Here is a 26066-nt window from a genome sequence, read left to right as displayed (position 1 = left end):
TCCAAACATTTGTAGGCCCCTAAACATATAGGGGTAAACATGTCTGCTCAGGTCTTGAAGCAGGCTCCTGAGGGAATTCCAATATGATTTTGAACCTGGGAAGGGAAGGCTTACGAATGTGCCCTGATGAATGAGCACATGCAGGCTGACCACATCTATACGCATGACGACCAGATCAAAAGTGGCTAATACAGTCGGATCAAACTGTGGTTGTAGTGAAAGTGAAAGCCAATGCTTCCGCTTCAGTTAGCAGCTCAGACTGTGTTCCACAACTGCCGCACTACACCAGACGGATCACTGCAGCTTTGCTCCTGTGTCCTGCCTTCTGCTTGTGGCACCATTGACATCAAACGCAATCCTTAACAAGGCCTCCAGCTCTGAAACGGCTTGCTAATTTATTTATTTAACTCATTCCTTAATTAGGCGATGGGAGGGGAGCCCCATTGAAAGCGAGGTCTCATTTCGGTGGGACCCAAGCGTGAATGGCAAGAACGCACCAACTGGCTCACTAGAGGTGGCCATGTCCAACAAGCATGAGAATGAAAGGCATCGTTAGTCAAAGTGTTTGGCTTAGGGTGATTCAAAGCGCACGCAGTGCGCTAGCTTGGTTATCTGCAGGCCAGCACTAATGAAGAGTAATGCAAGAAATAATTGGACAGCATCCTCTCTCAAATACATCCACATCCATCCATAGCCTGTTTCCTGCCTGCCTGTTACACACTGATATATGTGTAGGGGTGAGCATGGGGACTCAGAGGAGGGGATGTTGTGGGGTGAAGCATCGCAGAGTGTTCCCTACTGGCCACTATGGATCAACACCATGGGTGGACGTCCTGTATAGGGACTTTGGGAGGAAGGCCAGGTTTTCACAAATCTTATGGCTGGTGGGTAAAAATTTCAATTACAACAGCACATTTCCTCTCATATCTAGGCCTGTGTAGGCTTTGCAGGGCAATAACTAGTGAACTAGTAACATCCAGAATTTAGTCTTTGTGAATCCGAATTTATGAAGCACAGGTTTCCTCACCAAAGCACCCACTCCGAAGGCTCCTAAATCCACTGCAGATCAGCAGTTAGGTGGGAGATCTGGCAGGCCAGATGGCGAGGCACCGGGCTGAGATTTGGAGGGATAGCGCGCCGCCCCGTCCTTCACATTTGGGACTGCACTGTGGGGTCTTTTATAGCTTCAAAAATTTTGTTTGGGGAGGGGGGTGTGAATCAGTGAAAGAGAAGGAGCGAAAAAGGCGGCCTGCTCTCCTGCCGATAATCTTCCCCGCGGCAAGCAGCAGCGAATGCGAGCCTCACTAAATCTTTCCACTAACAACTGTGGGATTTCGTTTTCAAGTCTGTGCTCTCTGGTGCCGTGTCAGCGAAGGGGTGTCAGACAGTGATTATCAAAGAAACAGAAACCAGCTATCTAAAAAAAAAAGTAAGAGAGACAAGATGCAGGCAAGCGTGCAAGCTTCACTGCTATAATCCGAGATGGAAATTAGAAGCCCTGCACCGATGCATTGATGTCAGCATTACTGTCTTTTAAAAAAATTTTCAGCTGATTTTTTTCCCCACTGGCTTATGGAGTACACAAGTTTCCCACAGACACAGCCAGACAGTGAGGGGGCTGTATGACTATGCGTCTCATAGGGCCACACTGATTAGGGGCACAGAAGGGCTGTCAGGCTATCCAGCAATTACGCTGTATGTTTGCGTTCTGCGTATCAAGAGACAGCTGCTTATGGTGGTGTTGTGCTCAGCTGGCACGAGTGTTAATACCCGCATAAGTATGACTGAAGCAATGTCGTGAAAATTCTTTGTAATGACATTAGTTCTCCATTCTGGACCCAAGTGTTCCACCCTTGGCTAGCTGTCTGCTGAGCCGCGAGCACAGAAAAGCAGTACAGCGGTGCAGCTGGGTTATCTCTTGGTCTCTTCACACTTCATACGTATAATGAACAGGAAACAGCGTCATGTAGCCCACAGAGGGAGCAGGGTGTCAAGGCCGGGACTCCTGCTGGGTACAGCCCAGCACGGGAGCAGCCTGATCATCCATGCTGCGTGGTAGTCTTGCCACAGTCAACAGGTGATTTAAGGTCACCGGACAGTGAACACCTGTCGGGTCAATAGAGAAGCCTTTCAGTCAGTTAGGGTGTTAGGGGAGGGTGGGCCAAATTCTCTCAGGCACCATTCAGCAGGAGGGCGGTTACTAAGTGTACCATCTCTCACTAGCGCCACCTTGCAGGGATTCAGGAGGAAGAGCATTATCAAAGTGTTCCGCCTACTTCACCCTCCATTGGTCAGAGATCACAAGTCTATGTGGACTTTGACCAATGGGCAACTATCCAGTGACCATTTGCATAACTGTCAGTACATATATAATCAGTCTCAGATTTTTTTTAAATCATTATCACATATATATGACCTAAAAATGAACCCAAAATTGCCCTGTACTCTTGACTGAAATAGCATACTAAAAGATGTCTAAACAACAACAACAACAATGTGTCTTTCAGATGTCATAAAAATCATTTTGCTACTGCATATTATGTGACATCTTAAAAATAATCAAGAAAATATGAAGGACATAAATCTTCCTGATCCAGAAACATATGCTATAAAAAGATACACTATAAAATGTTTCTACCAAAACACAAATAGGTTTCCAAAAACACCTTTCATTGTGCTTTGAAAATGTTTAAATGAGGAAGATATAAACATTTATTAATTTCCTGCCCTAGTTTAAAATGAAAAGCAAAAAGGAGGTGAGAAAACCTCAGGCAGCAAGCATTACTGTCATGAGCGATATTAAAACTCCTTAGCATTCTGAGATGATATTCTAAAAGTCTGTCTGGAGGCTTCAGTCTTTGAACACATTGCTTCAAACACAGTTTGGCCTTAATTAAACCATAATATATAATATTTTATTGATGCCTTGTTGCATCTATAAAAAGTTCTTACTATAAAAAGAACTTTTTTACAACACTGTAATAATTCCTCCCTGAAATGGGGCAATTTTAACAGCTGAGTAAAATATACTGCCTTGACTGTCCTGTGTAGCATGTGACCTCTGTTAAAACAGAATGCCCCATTTGCACATGCAATGATTCCAACATTTCAGAAGGTCATAAAAGAACATTGCTCTTGTATTATTTCATTGCCATCAGAATATGAGTGGCTTGACCCACGCCTCTGTATGCGCTGACACACCCTGAGATGCAGGCCATAAAACACTTGCGTGTTACAGCTGGTCCAAGACGAAGCCTCTCACACTAATGCAGAAAGGGATAAAGGTCACTATCCTGCATGGCAGGATACTGGAGCTGCTCACTCTCTCCATCACTCAGTGGGCCTCTGATGGCACTGCTTTTGGAGGACGAGGGGTACACCCCCCAGGAAGAGGTACACCCCCGCAGACTCAAATGCAAAGCTAACTAGGCTTGTAGTAGCTGGCTGTCCATTTGCATCATTAGGATAAATGTAATTAGTGGTTGTGGTCTCAACATACCTATGAAGCAGAGCATTTGTGTGCCATGGTTACAGTTTTGGTCTTTGATGAGCTGAAGTGCATATTCAATAATAGATGCAACCAAACATCAAAGCTCCTTCTGCTCCTAAAGGCACTAATCAATACGGAGGAATCAGAATGAGAGCTGTTAGGAACTTACAGTGTATCTAACAGCACATTTTGAAGCTTCACCTGATATGTGCCATCATCATGCTGGCAGGAAAAGGAAAAAAAAAAAAAAAACAGTTTTAATGCACAACTGGAAAAAAACAGAAAGGCCTAATGGCGTTATGCTATTAGAGCACAATACGTTCGAGGGATAAACACTGAAATGTTTTTCTTTTTTTTAAAGGATAGATGCAATGAGAAATCGCAGCATGTGCCTGTGCCCCTGGTACCACAGTAAATATTAATGCAGTGCCAGGGTGCGCTCTGCTTTTCTTCTTGATGATGAAACAAGGCACATGCATGAAAGTGGGGAGGGGGTGGGGTGCATGGGAGAAATGGGTATCGGGGGCTCTTCTCAGCATCGAGGAGCCCTGGCTCCACCCATCTGCCCTTCGGGTAAGAGACATTAGTGTGACAGGGCAGAGGCAGGTGGAGCACAAGAAGCCCTGACTTTTGAATGTTGCAGAGCCCCACTGCAACGGAAGAGCTGCTGCACCCAGCTAGGCAGAGGGGCGAGCCAGTCACATGACCAAACAGCCTTACAGCCAGGTCATGCACCAGTCAGTACAGGAGAAGGCTGATGTGACATTTAGAAAAGAAAAGAAAAGAAAAGAATGATTGTATGTACAGAGCAAAAACATCAATGTTCAATTAATGCCAGTGGTGTTCATATAAGTCCAATGGGACAAACATGGACGTTGCAAGAGTTATTTCGACAGAACTGGTATTAATTTACACTAGAGTTTGTTTAGCCACAAGCCAAAGGGTTTCATCCAGTGAAACCACATGGTTGAGAATGGAGCTGAATATGTGTTCTCAGCTGTGTCTTCCAAAGAATAAACGCCTTCTGCCCTGCTTGGTCTGGATGAGATCTGTTTGGTCCGAGATGTACGCTTCACTTTGCGTTCCTGATTGTGATGAGTAAAAGTGTGAAGGTGTGCAAGTAAGAAAAGCTCATGTGGTCCACATATGAATAAGAATTGGCTTTTCTCAGAGAGTTAAATGATATGTGATTTATATATATATATATATATATATATATATATATATATATATATATATATATATATATATATATATGTGTGTGTGTGTGTGTGTGTGTGTGTGTGTGTGTGTGTGTAAATATTAAATAATGCAGGAAGTAAGGGAGAACCCTAATGTTATTACAAATCATTATGAGTCATTACACATCTTTCATATGCAGAAACCAAGACTGAGCATCCATATTTCCCAGCCAATGGAAATAATCAGTCATACAGATAAATAAATAAAGAGGCACTTGTGTGTGCATGTGCAAAACATCACAGAGTATATAACTGGACCCCTGCACATAATACTGTGTCTCCTCTGATTCTCCGCTACACAGAGAGACCTCGGCAAGTCTTTCCTCTTGCCTAAAACATATCTTTATCTAAAACCTCATACGAATTTGAGACAACATCTAATGCTTATTCTCTTAGGAGTAAACTGCATTACATACATTAAATTACATACACAAATGAGAATACAGAAAAAATACAGATTTTTTTCACTGCTTCAAAGAGACCAAATAATCTGATCCAAACACAAGAGAAAGGTTCAGCTACGATTTCAACATCTCAAAAATTCTTCCATTATTTAAAAAACCATCATTCTTCCAAAAATGAACATATGGGATATGCATAGCAGAAATACTAATGAGGTTATGAAGATTGGAAGCAATTTTGTATAAGTTCTGTATAATTTAGTTTCTTAAAAAGGGCATTTATTCATATTGTAGGGTTCTTTTTTAATATAAATTATTTGGTAATGATATGATTTCATTAGGATATTTTGAAATAATGTAATGGTATTGCAAATAATACTTGAGGATATTGAGGTGAAATATTGGATAAGGCCTACTATCCTTGGTAATAATAACTTTATTTTTTTTCTAATATCATTTTATCTTAAATAACTGATTTGAGGTTAATTTGCCCTTAAGTGAAGCCCACTGAATAAATTAAACTGTTGAAACCCCTGAAAAGTGCAAAAGGATAGCATCATGAAGAAATATAATATGTGGCATTGAGTTCTTATGAATTCTTTCAGCCCTAGTAGAAAAAGGCAACATCCTTGCATTTGTCATACATCTTCATAGATAATTTCTATCAGTAAGGAGAGTAATATCATTAATTTAAGGCTTCATTTGAGAATATTGTACCATGGTACTTTTCTTCCTAAGCATTTAATTGTAGAGAGACATTAATATGTCTGTGACAATTTCTGTCTGAGACTGAAAATGATCAGTTTCCCAGATAGTGATTAGGCCTACAGACAGACCAAATTAGTTTGAAGTTGGGGTTAATCTAACTTTTTAAACCGGGCCCATCATGAATGGTTGTAAATTAGTGCTGATCTAATCTGAACTCGTCGACCAGTGCAGACTCCTTAGAGCTTTCTATTTGCTCTGAGACAACAAACTAAAGGCTAAAGTGATGCTAAAGGTTCAGCTGTTCAATGACAGAGATGGAAGGAATCATTACTACATTTAGATGATGGCAATTCATAAATTAGCAAGATGTTTCCTAGGGCATGCGACAGCAATCCCTTATGGTGTGTCTATATTTCAATCTATGTATCAATCCTTATGTGTGCTAAAAATATCAGTGCCTGTATCTGATTTCAACCAGAGAGTTCTGGGCTCGGAGCATTCAGTTCACGGCCGTGAAAAAATGGCACGGATAAGTTTCTGAGCCTTCCCTGAGATCTGGATTTAACAAATGAAAGAATTGCCTATGTAGTCTCATTGCTGTTTTTTTTTTTTCCAGGATTATTTCATTATCCACATTTCAAAGTATCCTGTTTATTCGCAGAAGGAAAATGATAGGAAAGAAAACAAGTGATTATAAATATAATCAACAAACATTTTTTTTTACAGTGTTAGTAAGCAGTGCTACTAAAGAAAATGTTTTATCTAGCAAGTAAACCTCTGTATGATAAATAGGTTTCAAACGTGCTCCAGGCCCCAGGTCTGCAGTTGCTTTATTGAGATAAACGGCGCAATCAAAGAAACATATCATTGCCATCTTCTACCTCCTCAATACTCACCATACTGATTAGATTCCATATTTAACCTAGAGTGCTTCACTCTTCAGTTTAACAGCACACCAGTGGGTCGTGAGAAACACTAAAGTCGTCACATCCCCAATTCTTTTCACACCCACTAATTAAGCAGGGATGCTGGGCTTTATTTATACATTAAGATAAAGGGGGTCATATTGTCCCTCTCACTGCAACCTCCTGATCATTCTCCTGAGTAAACTATCCACATTTTCATCTGAGTTCCCTGAGAAATGAGCTGCTGTGGATGGGCATGGAAAATGATTACGAAAAGCGAACGTACCCAGTGTGCTCACCTCAAAGCTCCCTTAACCCAGCTACTTTAAACAGCTCGGATTTAACTTATATAAGACGGAGCTGTTTTTAATCGCCGGGGGACCATGGGACCACTTATGGATTTGGCTTCTCATTGAGCACAGTTTCAGGTGGGTGTTAGAGCTACACTCCTATAGGGTCATTTAGATGCTTACAAAGTTGCTTTTCTTTCAGACGGGTAAATATACCTGGCTGGCCTGACAAAACGGGTATGGCAGTAAAAGGAGTGAAAAAACATTTGATTGCAGGACAAGTATTTGGCTAAATATTTCTCAGAAATATTGAGGTGTTTGAATGAAAGAGTGACTACTTGATAACCTCTGAGGATGAAACCAAGGGGGAATTGTGCTGCATAACTGCTACATACTAATCTCTTAATTGTGCACAAGAAGGAACAGCCATGTGTGTACATGACGTCACATAGCCTTGTTGTGTGAAGTAGGTGTGCCGTGAATATCCTGTTGGGGAAAACGCTAATTTCACAACATCACTGCCATCAGGTTTTACCAGCTCTTAGACGGAAGGACCATACATGCATCTTTAGAGAAAAATGCTTTCTTTTACATGTGAACCTACTAAACTGGTAGGTTTAAACCAGAAGCAAATCAAAAGTATTGATATTATGTCTGAATACAGAATAGTGCCTTCTACTAAACAAGCCTCCCTTTAATAATCAGCTATTTAAATAAGTACTAACTGAATTTTAAAAGCATTGTTTATTAGAAAGCGCTATCACTTTTGCTCACATAATGTCAGTGTTCAGACATAATGTCAATACTTTTCATTTGCTTCTGGTGTGAAGTATTTCATTCTTATTCTCATGAAAGAGTAATATCTGTTATTGATGTTGTGGAGTGCTGACTCATTTATAGACTGAGAAACCAGTCACTTTGGTAGGTTAGAGAAAATCTAATGTATGATAATCTACAGGCTCTACCTTCTATGGGTCTGTCATTACACTGATTTTTAAAAAAATTTTTTGTCCCATCAAGCCCTTCTGTATTCTACTTTGGAATAGCTAGAAAATACTTTTGAGTGGAAAAGAGTGTTAAAATTGGGCACAAATGACTGATCCTGACACCTTATTCTAAAATTTTACATCAAAATATAACGATGAGCGGTAAGGAGGCAGACGCATGTGCGCAGATGAGCGAGATTTAATAGGGGCAAATCCAAAATCAGTCGTTAAAGGCAACCCACGATCAAAGAGCCGACACAGAGAGCACGGGGATACATGATTAAATGGGACAAGGGCTAAGATACACAAGTAACTACACACAGATGCTAGAACTAAACACACGGAGGCGAACAGGGGAGCAGGCTATAACATAGACTAGGAAACGCAAAGGCACCGAGTACAAAGAAATAACCATTAGAATAAACATGCAAACACAATGAACTAATCCCATTCAAATGAACAGCCCCGACCAAGCCACACAGCAGGGTATAAATACATGAACTTCACAAAACTAGAAACGAGGGACAGATGTAAGCAATCAAACAAGGTGAGAACAAAAGGAAACTATGGAACGGAACTGAAAAAAAAAACACAAGACAGGGAAAACACGGAACACGCAAGATGGAAGGGACTGATCGAGACACAAAATAAATACAAGCCTAATAATCAGTATACAGTAAGTTTATTTATTTCACCAAAACTGGCTGAGGGTGAATACGTTTAAAAATTAAAATTATTCTGAAAAATTGCAATTACTTTTAAAAGTGGAAACAGGGTTATATAGTTGGCTAGCTATGACACAAAACTTTAACATCCCCAGAATATTTTTGAAGTAGTTATTGGTCCAATATTGTAACAGATGAAACTATGAAACTTGAGAATAACATGCCTGTTTATTTTTCCCAATTATCATGCTATAACTTATACCATAGAATACAGGGGAAGTCCACAAAATCACCAGCACAGTAAACCTTTTTTTCTTTATGAGTTTTGTCCAGAGGATACAGAGTCCAACACAATCAATCTATTTATAACCAGCATTAGTATAGTTCTGCTGGACCAGAACCACGGGCCTTTGGCTAGTCAATCTCTATGCAAAATATTTTTGCAGTATCAGGAAGAACAGGGACCAAAATTATGGTAACATGTGCCAAACAAGGAACACTGCCTGAGGAAATAGGAACAAAGGTTACAGACAGAACTCACTGACTCACCAGAAACTGTGTCATCAGCCCTCCACAAGCTGTTATTTGTAAAAGGGCAGGCATTTTGAAAGACGTCCTACACCTAAGAGTATGTAAAAACACATGGGATGGAGAAACCCACAAACGAAACCATTTGAGGAGTGTGAAGATAGACCTACTTTATCAAACCCATCCCAGTGATGGCAGAATGAACATTCGTGCTGATGCTTTTGCTCTAAAGTAGACTAATATGATGTAGAAGATATGGGAAATAAATCCGTCATTATTTGTTTTTTACTTATTTGCATACATCTGTGGATAAAAAGCTTATTTTGTAAACTCTACTGTTTAAATTTGTTATATGGTGTGTTTATACGGATGAATCTAAAGGACGTTTTCAACATGAAGTATCAACTGTAAGGAAGATAGAGGGCTTTACATTTACATGAAAAATGACCCATACTACCAGTAAAACTGAAAAAAACCCTCCATTCCAGACAAGGAGGACTGAAGCTGTTTGAAGTTCTTTTTGATTTTACGGTTTTTAAGTTGTTCTGCTCATGAATCCCATTTTTTTTATGATCAATCAAGAGAACATGTAAGGTTTATCTACGAAAAACCAGTCAAATCTGGTGTGACTAATTTATCATATTTTAAGGAATTTAATGTGACTGCGACAGGGAGGGAGCGAGACACGAGTGCGTAATTGCAATTCTTTTATTCTGTACCGAAACGGAACAAAGGAAAGCGGCGCAATGAGCTGGCACAATACGCAACACAAAACTCAGGTAAAATACGGCATAGACTGGCAGCACGGCGTTTAGCTAGTTGTAAGCACAGTAGCGGGGAGCAAAGCGCAGCACTGGACGAGTGTCGATGTGGGTTCATAAGAGGGAGAAACAAGAAAGGCACAAGTCGTCAGTAATCAGGCGACTGGGAGCGGAGCATGTGGGGTATGTGTGGGCGTCAGACGTGTCCATCGTGTTGGGTGCCTGGTGCACCTTGACAGTTAATAGAAGATTGTTGGTCTTCATCCCTATTCGTACCCCGTCACACCATGAGTAGCACTTTACACAAGATTTTTTCAACTTTGCCATAAGTGAACCCGCCGTGTCACCGTATTTGTAGCACATATTATTTTAGTTTGTTGTTATCCTGTTGGTACACCTCTTTTAATTATTTTTTAATCGAGAAAGCTACCTGCAGCTCAGGATAAAATCAGCAGGGGGTATATTGTTCAGTCAGAGGATAGCAGTGTGGGTACACAGATCGCGCCTTACAGAAAGTGTTGTAGAGATGGAAGGATGGACGCGCAGGAAAGTCAAGCAGAAGACGTGCCACACCGTGTGGGAAGATGAGGAACGTGGGTGGAGCTCCGAGAGCCAGGTCACGACCAGGCTGCGCGGCATGGGGACAACGCGTTCTCTGATACGCTGACACTTGGCATCATCTGCTGCATGATATTTAACGCGGAGACGACATGACATTTGAGAACAACCCCTAGTTTTGTTTTCCAGGTGTAGTCTTGACAACGCCGGCAACCATGCACTCAGTTTTACCCCTTGCTGTGTAGCAAATCTGAACTTGGTCACAATGGCACAGTTGATATGGCTCGTTCTAACCCACTAGCTCTGCTGCAAGCATTAACTTCCATACTGTCTAACACTGAGCAGCAGAGGAGCCCCAGGGAATGGGAATTGTTTGAACTGACCAAACACTTCCTAAAGATTATTAAATACACTAAATACATATTCTTATCAACTCCATCTTAATAATCTAGAGCAGGGGGTGACCTTTGGGACCAATCAGAGGCTGAGGAGCTCATTTGAGATCTGGGGAAGATATGGAGCTGTTTCCCAGGCTTTTTTTTTTGCTCTCACTGAGAAGCGATAATGGTGTCCACTGGAGAGGGCTATGGATTAGTGGAGAGATTCTCACCCCTTCTGTGCCTCTGACAATCCTCACTGCTAGGCCTGAATTCACATGGAGGCCAGTTCTGATGTGCCCTCTGCGTGAGTGCTAGCACTGGTAGACGCTGGCAAACGAAATGCCAGCATGATTTGCTGAGCAGCTATCCCCGCCGCTGCAGGGCTAGCTCTCCGAGGGAGAGCACACGCCCCAGGTCTGTAGACGCTGTTGTTTAAAAGTGGGCCAGGTAAATCCAATTATCCCTGAAAACAATGTGTATGTGTATGTATATGTGGAAGGGTTGCACTTCCTTGCTTTGTATTTTCAACACAGGAGCATGACAGCATGTAATTCTTTGGACATCTTATTTGAGTGTCATGCTGAATTCTTTGTGCACCTTGCACACAGCATCGTTCAATTCAGGACCGGAGCAGAGGCAGCAGACATAGTGGACGATGATATAATCAACCCAAACACTCAGGTCCTGGGCAGACAGGAATGAAACCAGTGAATAATTCAGAAAGCAATGATACAGTCCCAGTGTTCTGGGAGAGGAAGTGTCAACCAAAGTACACGTGCAGAACTGGGAGGACAAAGGAATGAATTTAATGTTGTGTCAGAGTTGCAAGGCAGTTCCAGTTCATTTAAATCTGAGATAAACCTTTGTGATTTTATCTTGATAAAAATGGTGATAAATTGGCATTAATTTTTGCAAATGATAATTTCACCTTCTTGTCTTCTTCACATTGAACCCAGCTTGTTTCATGAATAAAATGGCACAAATAATTAATTCCACAGGGAGAACATAAAAATTATGATGTACATAACACAAAAGGAAAAAAGAAAAATATGTTCCTTATCTTCAAAGAGCTTTCCAGAGTTTCCAGAATTAAATTGAAGTACATGACAGGGGGAAAAAAAAGCTTTTGATAAGCAGAACAGATAAAAAGAGGCTTTGTGGAGAGACTGCTTAGATAAGATATTGAGATCAGGAGCATGTGTGTCTCTGTGTGCATCTGCGTCCGTGTGTGTCTCTGTGTGCGTCTCTGTGTCCGTGTGTGTCTCTGTGTGCGTCTGTGTCCGTGTGTGTCTCTGTGTCCGTGTGTGTCTCTGTGTGCGTCTGTGTCCGTGTGTGCGTCTGTGTCCGTGTGTGTTTCTGGGCGTCTGTGTCCGTGTGTGTCTCTGTGTGCGTCTGTGTCCGTGTGTGTCTCTGTGTGCGCCTGTGTCCGTGTGTGTCTCTGTGTGCGCCTGTGTCCGTGTGTGTCTCTGTGTGCGTCTGTGTCCGTGTGTGTCTCTGTGTGCGCCTGTGTCCGTGTGTGTGTGTTCACAGTCCTAACCTCTCACCTACATGCTCTTTTTCTCTTTTCTCTCCCTCTGTCTCTGTTAATAGGCCAGATGGACCAATCTTAGGCTCTGGCTGGCGTTCAGAAATGCTTCTGGGCCACACACAAACCTTATGATTTGGCACCACGTTTTAAACACAACTCACATTAGTAATCATTTAAGCCATGTGATTACATAGTCATTTGTTTTTATTTTTCTTCAATTCGAAAATGAAGTTCAGTCACCAGGCTGTAAAATAGCTGAGGGGGCCGAGTTTGACATGATTCTGATTGAGCTAAACCAACCACTTTATTGAATATCACTGCTTGCGGCAGATAGCGATGGCTAATACAGAGGTTACAGGACTCTAAGACAGTGAACCAAATGACCAAATACAGTAGTGATGCTGGAGTGCAGCACTGATACTTAGAATTGACTGTAAAATATATGGCAGCCTAGAAGGTACTTCTATAGAGTAGGTGCATTTAATAATATCTCTTACTGTATACTAGCTACACTGCAGCATTATCATAACACATCTAACAAAAAGTCATGGATATTGGTTGATGATGAATAGAAGATTTATATTTGCATCCTAAGTTGAACAAGGCATGAACAAGAATGACTGCCAAGATATATTTGCTGGCTTTCTACAGATGTAGATTCAAGCCTTATACAGTGGAGTTTAGTCAAATGATTAATGTGCACCTCTCAAGTGCTAATAAAGTAATATTAAACATTGACATGATAAACTCATTTTATATTTTGAATTGCTCAGTATTGGGTTATTTATTGTGTTCATTAAACATTGCATTTTGTGCAGTGAGTAACAAAGCTATTAGTTGTTCCTCCCCACCTGTTAAGGCACCAAAATGAATCTTGGGTTCAATAATGAGATTATTACATCAGAAGGAGCCTCATTAATCATTTTGCAATTACCTAAACGGATGCACATCTGCTCACTGTACCATCGTTACCACACCAGTAAAGGCCTGAGGCTATGTCTCTGATATACCCACTAATGGTTTTAGTTCTCTGGTACAACTTGCCTTCTAATCTCCTGGAGCCATCTTTATAAAACTTCCAAGAATGAGAGGGCTCATCAGAGATCAGTTCTTAGCTTTCATATCATAATGAATCTGATGAAACTGATGAGGTGAGCTGATTATAAATCAGTACTCTCACTCTGACAACTTTCTAAATATAGGACCTGAAATTTATGAGATTGAAGCCAAAAAGCAAAGTGGTTTAGTAGGAAAACTGGCAAAAGATTCACTCCTGTTGAATAGCCTCAGCTTTGGGGTTGACTAATCTCAGTTGACTAACTGAGAAAATATTGCATTATGAAAACATCGTCAAAGTTTCCAGATGCGTGTGTGAGCCAGTCCCTGCCACCTGCAGCATAGAGTGTCATAGTGTAGTGTGTAAAGGCAACTACCCTCAGAGGTTACACAGACAGGAGGCCATACAGTTACTGCTACCCTGTCACTGCCCTGCATCTGCAGAAGGCCAAGCTAAACGAGTGTGCGCACACACACACACACACACGCACGCACACACACACCTTTGATTCCAGCACTCTGTCAAACAGCATCAGCCAGGGCACAGAGAGAGAATCTAAGTTGCATGATAACATGCCCGATTATCTCACGCAGACACTCTTTGCTTTGTTTCTTTGTTTACACTGAAAAATAAAAGAGAAACTGATCACGTCAGATGGTTAAAGTCTACCTGGCTTATATAAACAATTGTGTTTTGATCTAAGCCTCCTTTGGCATGAAAACAAGTCTTTAAACTTTAATTTGGGCTTACACATCCTGTCTCAAATACAAAGTACCAGGAGATCTGTTTCCAATAGCCCCTAAGGCTGAAGAAGCTATAATTCTCCATTTCCCAAACTGAAAGTAAGCTGCCATGTTGTGGGATAATCGGAGCTGGACCCCTAAGCAACAGGAAGATGAGGAGAGAGAGGGAATCAATGAACCACAGCATCAGAAAAGTAGGGATTTATCTTCGCAAAAGGAGACCTCTCTACTCCTTCGGCCCTCCGGTGACATCTGGACCTAGCCACCATTTTAGATTTAATCACATCACCTTAGAGTTGGTGAGGGCGTGGGGGGGGGGGGGGGAGGGGTGAGAAAGAGAGTATGTGTGTGTGTGCTGAATCCTTTCCATTTGGATTAGCTGTAATCAAATGGGGCTTATGTCAAAGCACCCAACTCTCATAGTTCCATCTGTCTGTGTCTCCTGACTAAAGCTTCGAATACATCATTTAATAATTTAGCAATCAGTATAATGAGTACTTCATTCAAAAATGCCCACAATCCTGAAGTGGACTATTAGGGTGCAGTTAGCATTATGACAGAGAAGTCATACTAAACAAGTTGAACTATTTATCAGTGACAGGCTGCTTTTTTAGCTATCAGTGGCATTTCTGTCATGCCATAGTTGTTGACCTGACATGACTACAACCAAAACACATACCCATGTAGCAAACAACAGCAAAAACAAGAGACCTCAAATCTATTCTTGATTCTTAAGTATCAGACACAGCAATGTTTGGCTTCATTATTAGTAAATGATCGCAGAGCAGTGAAATTGTCTGAAGGCTGACTGAGGGGTTTATCTCTACAGGGTGCCCTTATGGTGGAGAGCGGTCTCCGCTCGGAGAGGTCTCATGATTGAAACCCAAAGAGTTACGTTCAAAAAGACCTCCCTGCTAGGAGGAGGATCAAACAGACTCGACGGGCAGTGCTGGCTCAAAAGGCTGCATTTCCTCTGGATCAGACGCAGTCTGACTCTTGGCAGCGATGCAGGAAATTCTGGAGATCATGGGGGGGGGGGGGGGGGGCAGTTTAGCAGAAGCTTCAGTTATTTTTTTCCATTCTGTTCCTTCTTGTTGGCAGTGCTATTTATGAGTAATATATGATAGCAATCAGGGTAAGATGAGGCTTTTGTCCTCTGAGGAGCTTTAAAAATTACATAGAGATTTTAATGAAGAAATTGACATCGGTAGCCATTTTCTTAACACCTCCACCTCTCAGGAATACTATAAATACCCTCTTGCCCTGTGCTCAGCTAATCAGTTTTAAACCACAAGCAGTGTAGAACAAGACCAAATTTAATAAAGAAGCGTCATCTGACTTAATCAATCACAAGTTGTGGTGATAGCTCGAAGTGATGAAATAATATATTCTGCCCCCTCGCTTCCTGCAGAATCTATTTACGGGGTTGGGAAGGAGCGAGCTGTTCTCCATCCTCTGCTCTGGTCTGATGAAGCTTCAGAGGTGGAGGTCTACTACAAAGCTGTGATGTCAGTGCAGTGCTGTTCTCTCTTTCCTAACGGTGGTCCATTTGTATCATGGACTGGAGGGACCAGGACCCGTGCAGACCCACTCCTCTCCCTCACCCCCCACAGGCTGTCTACTCCACAGTCTGTGAGCTTGTAAATACCAGCTGTCCAGCATCTTGAGCCACCACAACAAACCAACATATGCACAGATACATCCACAGTTACATCCACATGCTCATGCACATGTATGCACATGGTGTGGTAAATCAAAAAGTGCACACACATAAATATGCACATACACAAAAGCACATTCATACTCACAAACACATGCATGCACATAAGCACATACATACACATAAGCATGCCCAGGCACAAGCACACATTCACAACATTCACAAACTCTCTGTTTCATACTTTCATAGTGAGATAAGCCAGATCATCAAAGCCACAAGATGAGAGCGAGCTGGTTTTAATGATATTAATACTCTCTATTCTGCTAGCAGACGCCTCCATCAGTGGGGGAGGTTTCACATCACATCACATCAGGCCAGAGTGAGAGTGAGAGCAAAGGGCATGGTGGAGCTGATGGGGTGGATCTACACCCTCCTTGGTTCATCAAAGGATAAGAAGCACCAGTGACATCTGACCTAAATACGCATGTCTACTGCACGCACACCTACACACACACACACACACACACACACACACACACACGTGCACACACACACACACACACACACACGTGCACACACACACACACACACACACACACACACACACACACACACACACACGCACACGTGTGTGTGCTACAGCATGTAAGCTGTTGTCATGGAAAAAGTGCAGAGGCACAGAGATCATTTAAATGTGAGTTTACAGCCATTTCTGCATAACCCACTGCTTCCCACGCATATAGAAACTGTGAACAGACTAATGTGCCCTCATATGAAAACCAGGCAGTCCAAATACATGCATTTGGACAAAGACTGCATGAGAAGTATAGGTGGATCCAGACATAGAGAGAGTGAGATACACAGAGAGAGAGAGAGAGAGATAACAGAGCAATGAAAGTGCATAAGGATGCAATATTTAATGTAACGTGGTCATCACACTGCTGTTGCCATGACTACAGCTGTCACCATGGCGTAAAGAGGTTTGTACCATGACTGACAGCCATGACAGCAAGGTAAATCCAATCCCTTCACAGGGAAAAAGCCCAATCTTCATTAAAGCTAGGCAGCAGACATGTGACGTGCTCGTTTGGGATGGACATAATATAGGTGATGAACCAGGATAGGAGGAGGAAAAACTAGGTGGCGTTCAGTGGTATAAGGAGACTCCCTAACAGTATCCCGTCTGGACATCTACACACCTTTACAAAGCAGATTACAAGGAATCAGAGGGTGATTTTTTTGTACAGGAGCAAGTTGGATTGAATGCTTGCAAAAGCAGAGGGCAGAGCTGGACATTCTGAATGAAGTTTGGCATGGCGTATTACAGAGAAAAAACAAAAGTTGCTAAAGTTAGTAATAGTCAATAAAAATGGGTGACGGTCCAGTTAATACACTTTATCTTATTATGAAAGTAATTATGCAAATAAGACCATGCTAACTGGGCCTACTGCCATTCACTGTTAGCTAAGAATCTATGCTAGTATAAACTGTGAAGTGCTCCTTTGTTGTTGATCCAGTTATGGTGTGACTGTAGATTAATGTGTTATCCACTCACTGTATATTATAAGCACTTTGCTACACTAAAAGGGGATACGCCTTGCTACACTTTGTGACCATATAAAAAGCATCAGGAATGTTGACTAATCAGCAACATCAAAGCCTTCTAAGATGTGATGGGATTATTGCATATTGAAATAAATTGCAGAGTGAGCAACAGCTTTGACCAGATGCATGGAGGGAGAAGCTGTGAATAAGTGGCACAATAATCAAAGAAAAGACTTGCCTGGTGAGGGCCTGTGTCAGTTGCCTGAGGTGAGCTATAATTGGTGGAGTAATGGAAATGAATTCATGCTAGCTCTTGAGGCCACTGCACAGGCCTCTGGAGCTGTGGGCAGTAGGGTGTGAATAGGAAGGAGAATGGCAAGGGGCTCTGCCACTGGGTGAAGCAGGCATACCATCTCTCTGAGCCAGGAGACTGTGGGAGGAGTGGTGGGTGCATGAAGGGCTGCACTGGAATGGAATTAGGCCAGCTGTCCAGAAAGGCAAGCCTGATCAGCGCACCAAGGATATGGCTTGGTGTTCCCATTGGCTGCTCTGTGAATGTCAGCTCATTCGTATCACTTCTCACCACGTGTGGCTACATTTGAAGACGTTAGATTGTAACAAATAATACCAAAACATAAGTGACAGGAGCTTTGTCAGAATTGTGTTGTGCTGTTGATGGAAAGCTTGCAGAAGGAAGGATGGGATAGGAAGCATGGACTACAGGGATGACTAGACTGCAGGTTTAATAAAGACATGTCATCATACTATCATGTTGAGATTGCAATAGAAAAAGATATATAGAGAAATAGAGCTCCAGAAACAGAGATAGAGAGAGATATACAAAGAGAGAGAAAGATGATGTCCAGTGCCTGCATTCTGGGGGCTTGACCATTCTGAGGCCATCTGGCCATTACTGACAATTCCAGGAGCATGTTGAACATGTTTATCTGCAACCTGACTGACATGACAGGCCCCACAATGTTCAAGGCCACTGGGACACTGCTCTGGTAGACCCCATCCATTTAAGCCTTGGGACAACAGTCCAATCAACTCAGAAGCCATTATAGCTCAAATGGCAAAATTACGATTTCCTGTTTGCTCGACAGACTAAGACAGACATGGTTGCTCATTCCCTGAGTTAAAGATGCACTCTCATTGATGTGAATTCATTCTCTAATATGCATACCATTGCTTTAGTCAGGCTATAGCTATCTGTCCTCTATCAAAAGGGAAAGCTGATAACAGAATCCTCTACTTTTAAATGCCGCATAGTATAAGTATAATAAAAGTGAGCCCACAACTCATCAGTGATATTGTCCTGGACCTAATAGCTATGAACAGCTAAAGCTACAAACAAATATGGAGAAAATGACATTTAAAACATCACATTTCAGGCTTAGCATGCATATAACCCAGAAATCATGAGCCACATGGAAGAAACCGCATGTAAAATTATAAGCCCTTTTGCCATTTTCACAGCATTATTACCTACTGGAACTGAAGCTAGATTGACCAACTAATAAATGTCACAGCTCTCAGATTCCATTTCTCTCAAGCTACTGAAAGTGGTATCATGAAAATGGGATCTCGCAGGAGATCAGAAGGAGACATTTTGAATGAATCTTCGTGGCTTGTTTCATTGGGTGTCTGACTAAAAGGTCCTTTTCAAATCTGCTCTGTTTGGGGCAATGGGATAGTAGTGGTGGAGTTTCTACTACTGGCACATGCAGCACTGGCATGAGTTGTCTTATATCTGTCACTGTCACCAATCGTCTGCCCCGTTTAAGCAGAGCTGAGAGGAAACCAGAGCTGGTGTTTTTCAGATATATCATAGTTAGGGGTCCTCATCCAATGTCAGATGTTCTTTTCCAAAGTGTTTTGGACACGATTTTCACTTAGTCATAGATCTCTTACCTATGAGGTCTGAGCCCAGGACAGTGGATTTACAAATAATCTTTGCTTATTGAAAGACTTATAGGACTCTTGGGTCAATCAGTAAACCTGTGAAATAACTAATCTGTCATTTGAGATGCATTTCAAATGAAGGCAAATGTCATTTTACTAAATCATATATATATATATATATATATATATATATATATATATATATATATATATATATATATATATATATCTCAGAGCACTTATTTCATGATAAATAAACACTATGGATCAAAAATAATCTATAATACATGCAGTACTGCAGCATCAGTAATGACTTGACCTTAGTGTAAGCCCCGCTATTTAGATTAAACAAACAAACCTAGCACTGGAGAGAAAGAGAAGACTTCCAAAGTCTGACGATTGCATAATAAGGAGATTTTAACCTTTTATACTGTATCTTAGTTTTGCAGTGAAAAACTGGATAACGTAATTTAATATTGTGACCTTCAATAGCTCCAGAACAGGGGTAGTAGCTTGGCTATGAAAAGAGAGATTAAATACTTACAGTGCCAGAGGAGATAAAAGTGGAGAAGGACATCAACCATTCCTTGAAAAAAATGGATTTTACTCATGGATTTAATTCACACTGTAATGGTGTATTATTAGTGTGCCAGAACAGTTTAGAACATCACTGAACACTTTCAAACAGAATTATGTGTTCAGACTGCCAGAGTTTTGGCAACAACATGAGCCTGACACATGGAGAAGATGAAACTGTGAGTCAATGACATGAAAGCTTCATCCATGCCAGAATCCATGCTCACATCCAGCTTCTATTCCTTTACCACTGACAAAAAATCTTTGCATCTTTAATATGAAAGTTCAATGACATTTGGACAGAGGCAGACGTAGTTATGCCTATGTGCTAATCATCACCACTTTTAGGAATTGATAACAGACAAAGGCAGGGAAGCTGAAGATACCTGTGATAAATCCAGAGCAGATGGATGTTTGACTTTATCAAGTTGTGTAGCTCTGGCTCTGGGGAGATTTTGAGTGCATGTTCATTTTTATTGCAATGGAATTTTGATGGTGTAAATACAGTGATGATGCAATGGAACAGAGAACACGAACCGAAGGCCCACTTGTACAGCTCCTTTCATTCACAAGCCATGTGATTCACTTTCCTTTTATTTATCCTCAAACACAGACGAAAGCTACCCTCTTTGAAATGCACTAAAGGGAAAAAAAAAACAATTTTACAGATTAAAAAAATAAATGTCTATTGAAAACCTCCAAAAGAATAATGACCTCCAAGGCAGCCATGATAAATTTTATAGATGTCTCAAAAGTGAAGGCTGTTGCCAAAGGTCTAAAGTAGTAGCCAACCAATTATATCCAGAGAGAGTTCATTTGCCTCCAGATATTGTGAAAATTAATGTTGTAAAGAGTGATATTAATATGCTTTCACAGAAATAACTTAGCAATTTGAAGGGGCCATTGACCCAGATACACACTAGCATGTCTGAAACAAACGTTCTTATGTCCTCCCAGCACATATATTAAGTGTTTTATTTTTTTATTATGCCATTGAATTTCTATTCCTATTGCTCAACACAGGGTTGTCGTGTTTCCTGGGAAGAATTTCCATTGATTGACTAGCCTTATGCTCTGTGACATAAACCTTGTGCTCTTCATTGCTACCAGTTTCTTACATTACTGTCTCTTAAGTTTTAGCACTTTGATTGCATCTACTACAAACTTATGAACAATGGCATTGTTTGTGGAACATGTAAATGCAACGCAATTTCATGGTAACACAGAGAAGAACATCCTAGGTCTACATGGTAAGGCAAAGAAGAACTAAACCTTTCCTGTTCTGTAAGAGATAAGGACAGAAAGAATGACCAGCAATCACTGGGCAGTGCTCAACAGAAGACAGCCTACATATTCCAGCTGTCCCGATGAGGACTGTGTAAGATTGTGATCAGCAAGGTGATCATGAGTTGCTCTGACTGAGCACAAAAGACTGTGCAATCAAGATGTGTATAGCATGCTACGTAGTCTCTGCATCAAGGAGGGAGGAAGCATGGTGTGATGACGGAGCCTCGCTAGCCTTCTGTATTTCCCCTGCTTCCTGTGGTGTGAGCAACGAGCTTAAGCACCTACACCTGATGAGTTGCGAAAGCAAAAGCACCAATAACAATCGACCTAGCATGCAGCCATGCTTAAGTTTCTGGGCCAGTAGAGACATTAGAGTAAGGGGTGGTCAAATGACATTTGTTGACTTTACCTAAGCATAGCTTTGGGTCTAAGTGCTTCTTATGAGAACTTGTATGTCCGTGTTGAGGCTAGCAAGCCAGGCGCAAACTACAGTGTGCATTTAATCATTACAAAGGAGTCAGCATAGACACTGTGAAAGGCCCTACAGAGACATGCAGACCTCTGACCCACCTCCTCTGCTAGGAATGAATGAATACTGTAGATAAAAATACTACTGGGAGAGAGAGAGAGAGAGAGAGAGAGAGAGAGAGAGAGAGAGAGGATATATATATATATATATATATATATATAGAGAGAGAGAGAGAGAGAGAGAGAGAGAGAGAGAGAGAGAGCGAGAGAGAGAGACCAAGAAAAACAACAGCACCAGTTCCAGGTTTTTTTAGATTTGCTAAAGATGTGTTTGTTTAACTACAGAGTTATTTGTGTGAAAGCCAGGAGAAGGATAAAGCACTCCAAAGGCACTGACAAACGTATTAAAGGTAGCATGATGACATTTCTCTGGGGAGAACTCATTAGCTGTGGATGTGTGTTTTGTCAGGGACAGAGGTTTAAAACAAGAAGCTGGTATTATTTGTGCCAGTGCTATCATCATAACAGTGACATTACTGCTGCAGTATTCACTGGCTGAGACATGCACTTGAATGACCCTTCATCAGTTTTCATGAAAAATCACTCAGCTTGACATCTAGACTCAGAGTAACCATGAAGTTTAACACTTCCTCAGATGGCTGCATTGCTCATGGATCTTTGTGTGTTCAATATCTGCTGGGCAGAATATTTGCCCGAGTGCAGTGTAGACATGAGGATGAGAATGGCGAGGTGACACAGAGCAAGGGCTGATGAGGAAATCTGAGGAAAGGGTTTAATTGTTGCCCCAGAAATGGGGGGAAGGACCCTCCTCTTCTCTGGCGGAATTCACTGTGGCTGCCATGCTCAATGTGATGAGGGAAGGAGAAGATGAAGGTTTACGCTGCTATACATTAAAAACAGTTTACAATAAACGATAAAATGTTACAAAATGTGCATCACAACAGAACTATTCAAGAATCATGTGAGAACCACTCCTAGAAAAAAGGACGGAATGTTATGGTTACTAATGTCACATGCTTTTTCCAGCGTTTGTGACATTTGTATGTGTGTAGGCTGCTTTCAAATAAACTGCACTGAAGCCTTTTTATAAGTCACATTCTATATCCATGCAGTCAACCTTAGATCTCCCTGCAGTGCTTGCCTCTAAAGTTCACCATGAATGCCATTCTTTCTTCAAGCACTGTCTGAAGTACGTCAGAAAGAACAGGGGCCACAACCCTCCTCTCCTAGTGTCTCCATCAATAGCAGATGGCAGATATATTGAGCCTTCATGAAAGCAATAAAAGAGAGATGAACCAACTCCCTGCAGTTTTACGCGGGGCGTCCGCCAGATTCATTATGCATACAACACATTGTGTGGCACGACTGCCCTGAGCACTCTCAGGCGTGCAAGAACCTTATCGAGCTGTGTGAGTGCTAGGGCTCTGGATTCCAGCTCTGGCTCCGCTGCTATATGAGGGGAAGGTGGATCCCACATCACCTGTGCGCCCCCCGCCCCACGTGAGCCGAATGACCTGCTCGTTGTTGCAATCAAGCGACCCCGTCTTTGAGAAGCGAGGAAGTGCGAGCAGCCTCCTCTGCACTGCCGCGTCTGCTACTATGCTGTGCTGTGCAGCACATGTCTGATAGGAGGGTGATTGGTAATGATAGAGGCTGGGAAGGAGCCATGCTTGGTTTTCATGGTCTAAATCCTGCCCTTTCTAACCTCCTTACTCAGCTACATCCTCTTGAAAAAAACAAAACAAAACAAACAAACAAAAAAAAACCCCACATACAAAGACATAGACAACAGGGCATTGCGTGAGCAGCAGAAGCAAAGACCAAGCGGTGCCTGCGTCCTCGCTCAGCGCCTCAAATTGGCCAGTCACCAGAAACGAGGCGTAACAAATATCAGGCTGATATATCAGGCTTAGTGCATGGAGACAATCTCTTAGTGAGTGCATGGAAACACTCTCTTAGATTTACGGCATATCGGGGACACTTTTAACCTTGAAGACTTCTTGTGCACACGGAAATGAAACTATACATTATTGCCCATCTTCTTCATGAAATGTACATTCCTCTTAACCTACTGTAGTCCATTAATAATATTGCTGTATACCTGAACAGTGGGGTCAGTTACACAAATCAGTCCATTTTGAAACATACCCACCATATTGCTGTTAATAAGCAAAAAAAATCCACTTATGTTTAAAAAGACTGTAACTCGTTTTAGTCCCTGTCTCAGCACTTCAAACCTAATTTAGTCTTTAGTCATAATTTAGTCAAGGATAAAGGCAGTATGCTCACATATGCATTCATGATGAAGAGCAGGTCAGTCGTATGTTAGAGTGTACTAATATCTGAGTCACCTGCTGACTTATTTGCGACAAAATTAGCAGACATCTTTAAATGTAAAAAGAGCATACTTCCAAGGTGACTCAGTAATCCTCAGTTCAATGTTTTTTTTTAATTATCACATTTAAAAGATCCAAAAATGGATCCACTCAGGGGATCAGTTTAGTCTAACTGCACTACTGTCCCAGTTATCATAAGTCTGGAGTTAGAGCAGCAACAGTCGTACCTGTCTCCCAGAAGTATACTGACTTGCTGTCTCCTGAGGTTTGAGCGTGGACAGCGTGGACTCCACAGAACAGTAAGAGCAGTCTCCTCAGACACAGCACGGCGCGTCTCCACGTGCAGATGTTCAATGCCCCCCTCACCCCTGGCCCCATGGCTCTGCGTAACCCAGCAATTCCAGGCAATCCGAGGAAGAACGCAAACCCGACAGGAAGGTGATTCAATAGAGGATGTTCTGGAGGTGTTCGGAGAGTGACAAGCCTCCTGGTTGTCACTGTGGTGAGCTGGCTCAATGTCCTGGGGAAGGACGGAAGCGCTTGGAGAGCTCCACCTGCTAAACCTCTCTTCCCCAGTGCCTCCTGCTCTGACTCGGAGTGGTCCGAGTGAAAGGGAGTGAGCTTCAGCGGAACAATGTGGAGCAGCGAGCGCCGTGCCACTGTCCTCCAACTACTGCAGCTAACTGACGCGGCACCTCCTCTCTCTCGCTCGCTCTCTCTCTCAGCCCCCACCCCCTTGCCTTCCTCCCTCGCTCTCTCTCTCTCTCTCTCTCTCTCGCGCTAAGCACGAGGACGTTCACTCACTCCAAGCTCCTGCGACGCTAGAGGAGACAAGATCAGAGCAAAGCCTCCCCTGTCGCTAGGGGACGGAGAGAGAGAAGGTGAGAGAGGGAGAGGGAGACACACACACGGACAAAGACAGAGAGACAGACTAACGGAGGAGAAAAATACATACATTTTCTGTACTATGTGCAAATAAAAGAATGGGAATGGAAAAGTTCTTTTGTTAGCACAGTGGTCAAAAGAAAAAAATAACAATCGCCACTAGAATAGTCACTAAAATGCTGCCAGCGCATTCATGCAGGAGTTGTAAATCTCATTACATTAGTATGGAGTGATAAATCTTCCAGCTACATTTTGATAATTCCCCAGTTTGCACTTCTGAGACTAACACAGGATGGTAATAAAACCAGAAACTAATATGTATCTTTACATATCTTGACATGCACAAAAAGAGCTTTCATATGTCAACAGTCAGTTGCCAGTTACACTGCAATATCTTTGCAGGTCTCTTCAGGGCCCTGATGACTTAATCTAATTTCCTGAGGTCAGCGACCTGGCAGGTCCTGGACACAGATGGCTAATGACAATTTTACTTAGGAACATGGTGAATGTCAGCACACAGGCTGAAGCTGCAGCTCTGCTGGGCAGAAGGCTTTGATAATCATTAGATGCATTGCTAGGGGACTGGACACAGCGGCTGGAAGTAGTGCTCTGGGAGGCAGGTCCTCAAGCTGGGACTGACACTAATGATTAAATCTATAACGTTGATGGTTCATCTGCCAGCTCGAAAGGCAGCAACAGTTTTTTGAGTGAATGGAACTAGGATAATAACAATGCCTTTAGGATTCTATTTAGATTGCAAAGACAGTGAGCACCCCAAATTTATTAAAGTTTATGAGCATTAAAACTGTCAGTGCATGCACTTTTAGTATATTCATCAGTGACAGAGGAAACACAAATGTCTTAACCAATTATTGTTTTTCTTGCTTATTTTGCACATGTAAAGTGCTTTGCTTATTGAAGTACTGGGAGATTCCTTCACTCCGCTCAGAGACAAAAGACATCGCAGTTGTCCTTGAACTAACCTGAGCACATTTCTGATACATAAAAGATTAGTTCATGCTTACATTTAAAAAAAAAAAAAAAAAAAAAAAAAAAGGAAGAATTTTAAAAAGCTGTGGAGAGTTGAGGTCAGTCGTGTGCGCTTTGCAAATGGTGTGTTGTCACAGCAGGGGTGATGTGGC

General features: G+C 42.0%; 1 protein-coding gene across 2 annotated transcripts in view; it reads right to left on the bottom strand.

Moving 5' to 3' along the window:
• thsd7ab (thrombospondin, type I, domain containing 7Ab) overlaps positions 1–24555 on the bottom strand; it is a 69505-nt gene extending 44950 nt beyond the window's left edge. For both annotated transcript variants that reach the window (XM_027014309.3, XM_081719320.1), the window contains exon 1: positions 24267–24555. In XM_027014309.3, coding sequence (XP_026870110.2) covers positions 24267–24417 — 151 coding nt within the window. In that variant the 5' untranslated portion in view covers positions 24418–24555. The remainder of the gene's footprint in view (positions 1–24266) is intronic.
• Positions 24556–26066: the final 1511 nt, after the last annotated feature.

The sequence above is a fragment of the Electrophorus electricus genome, chromosome 1 (assembly GCF_041902795.1).
Source record: "Electrophorus electricus isolate QZ-2024a chromosome 1, ASM4190279v1, whole genome shotgun sequence".
Classification (NCBI taxonomy): Eukaryota; Metazoa; Chordata; class Actinopteri; order Gymnotiformes; family Gymnotidae; genus Electrophorus; species Electrophorus electricus.
Note: the sequence above shows the minus strand (reverse complement) of the source record. Positions and strands in the feature narration are given on the sequence as shown.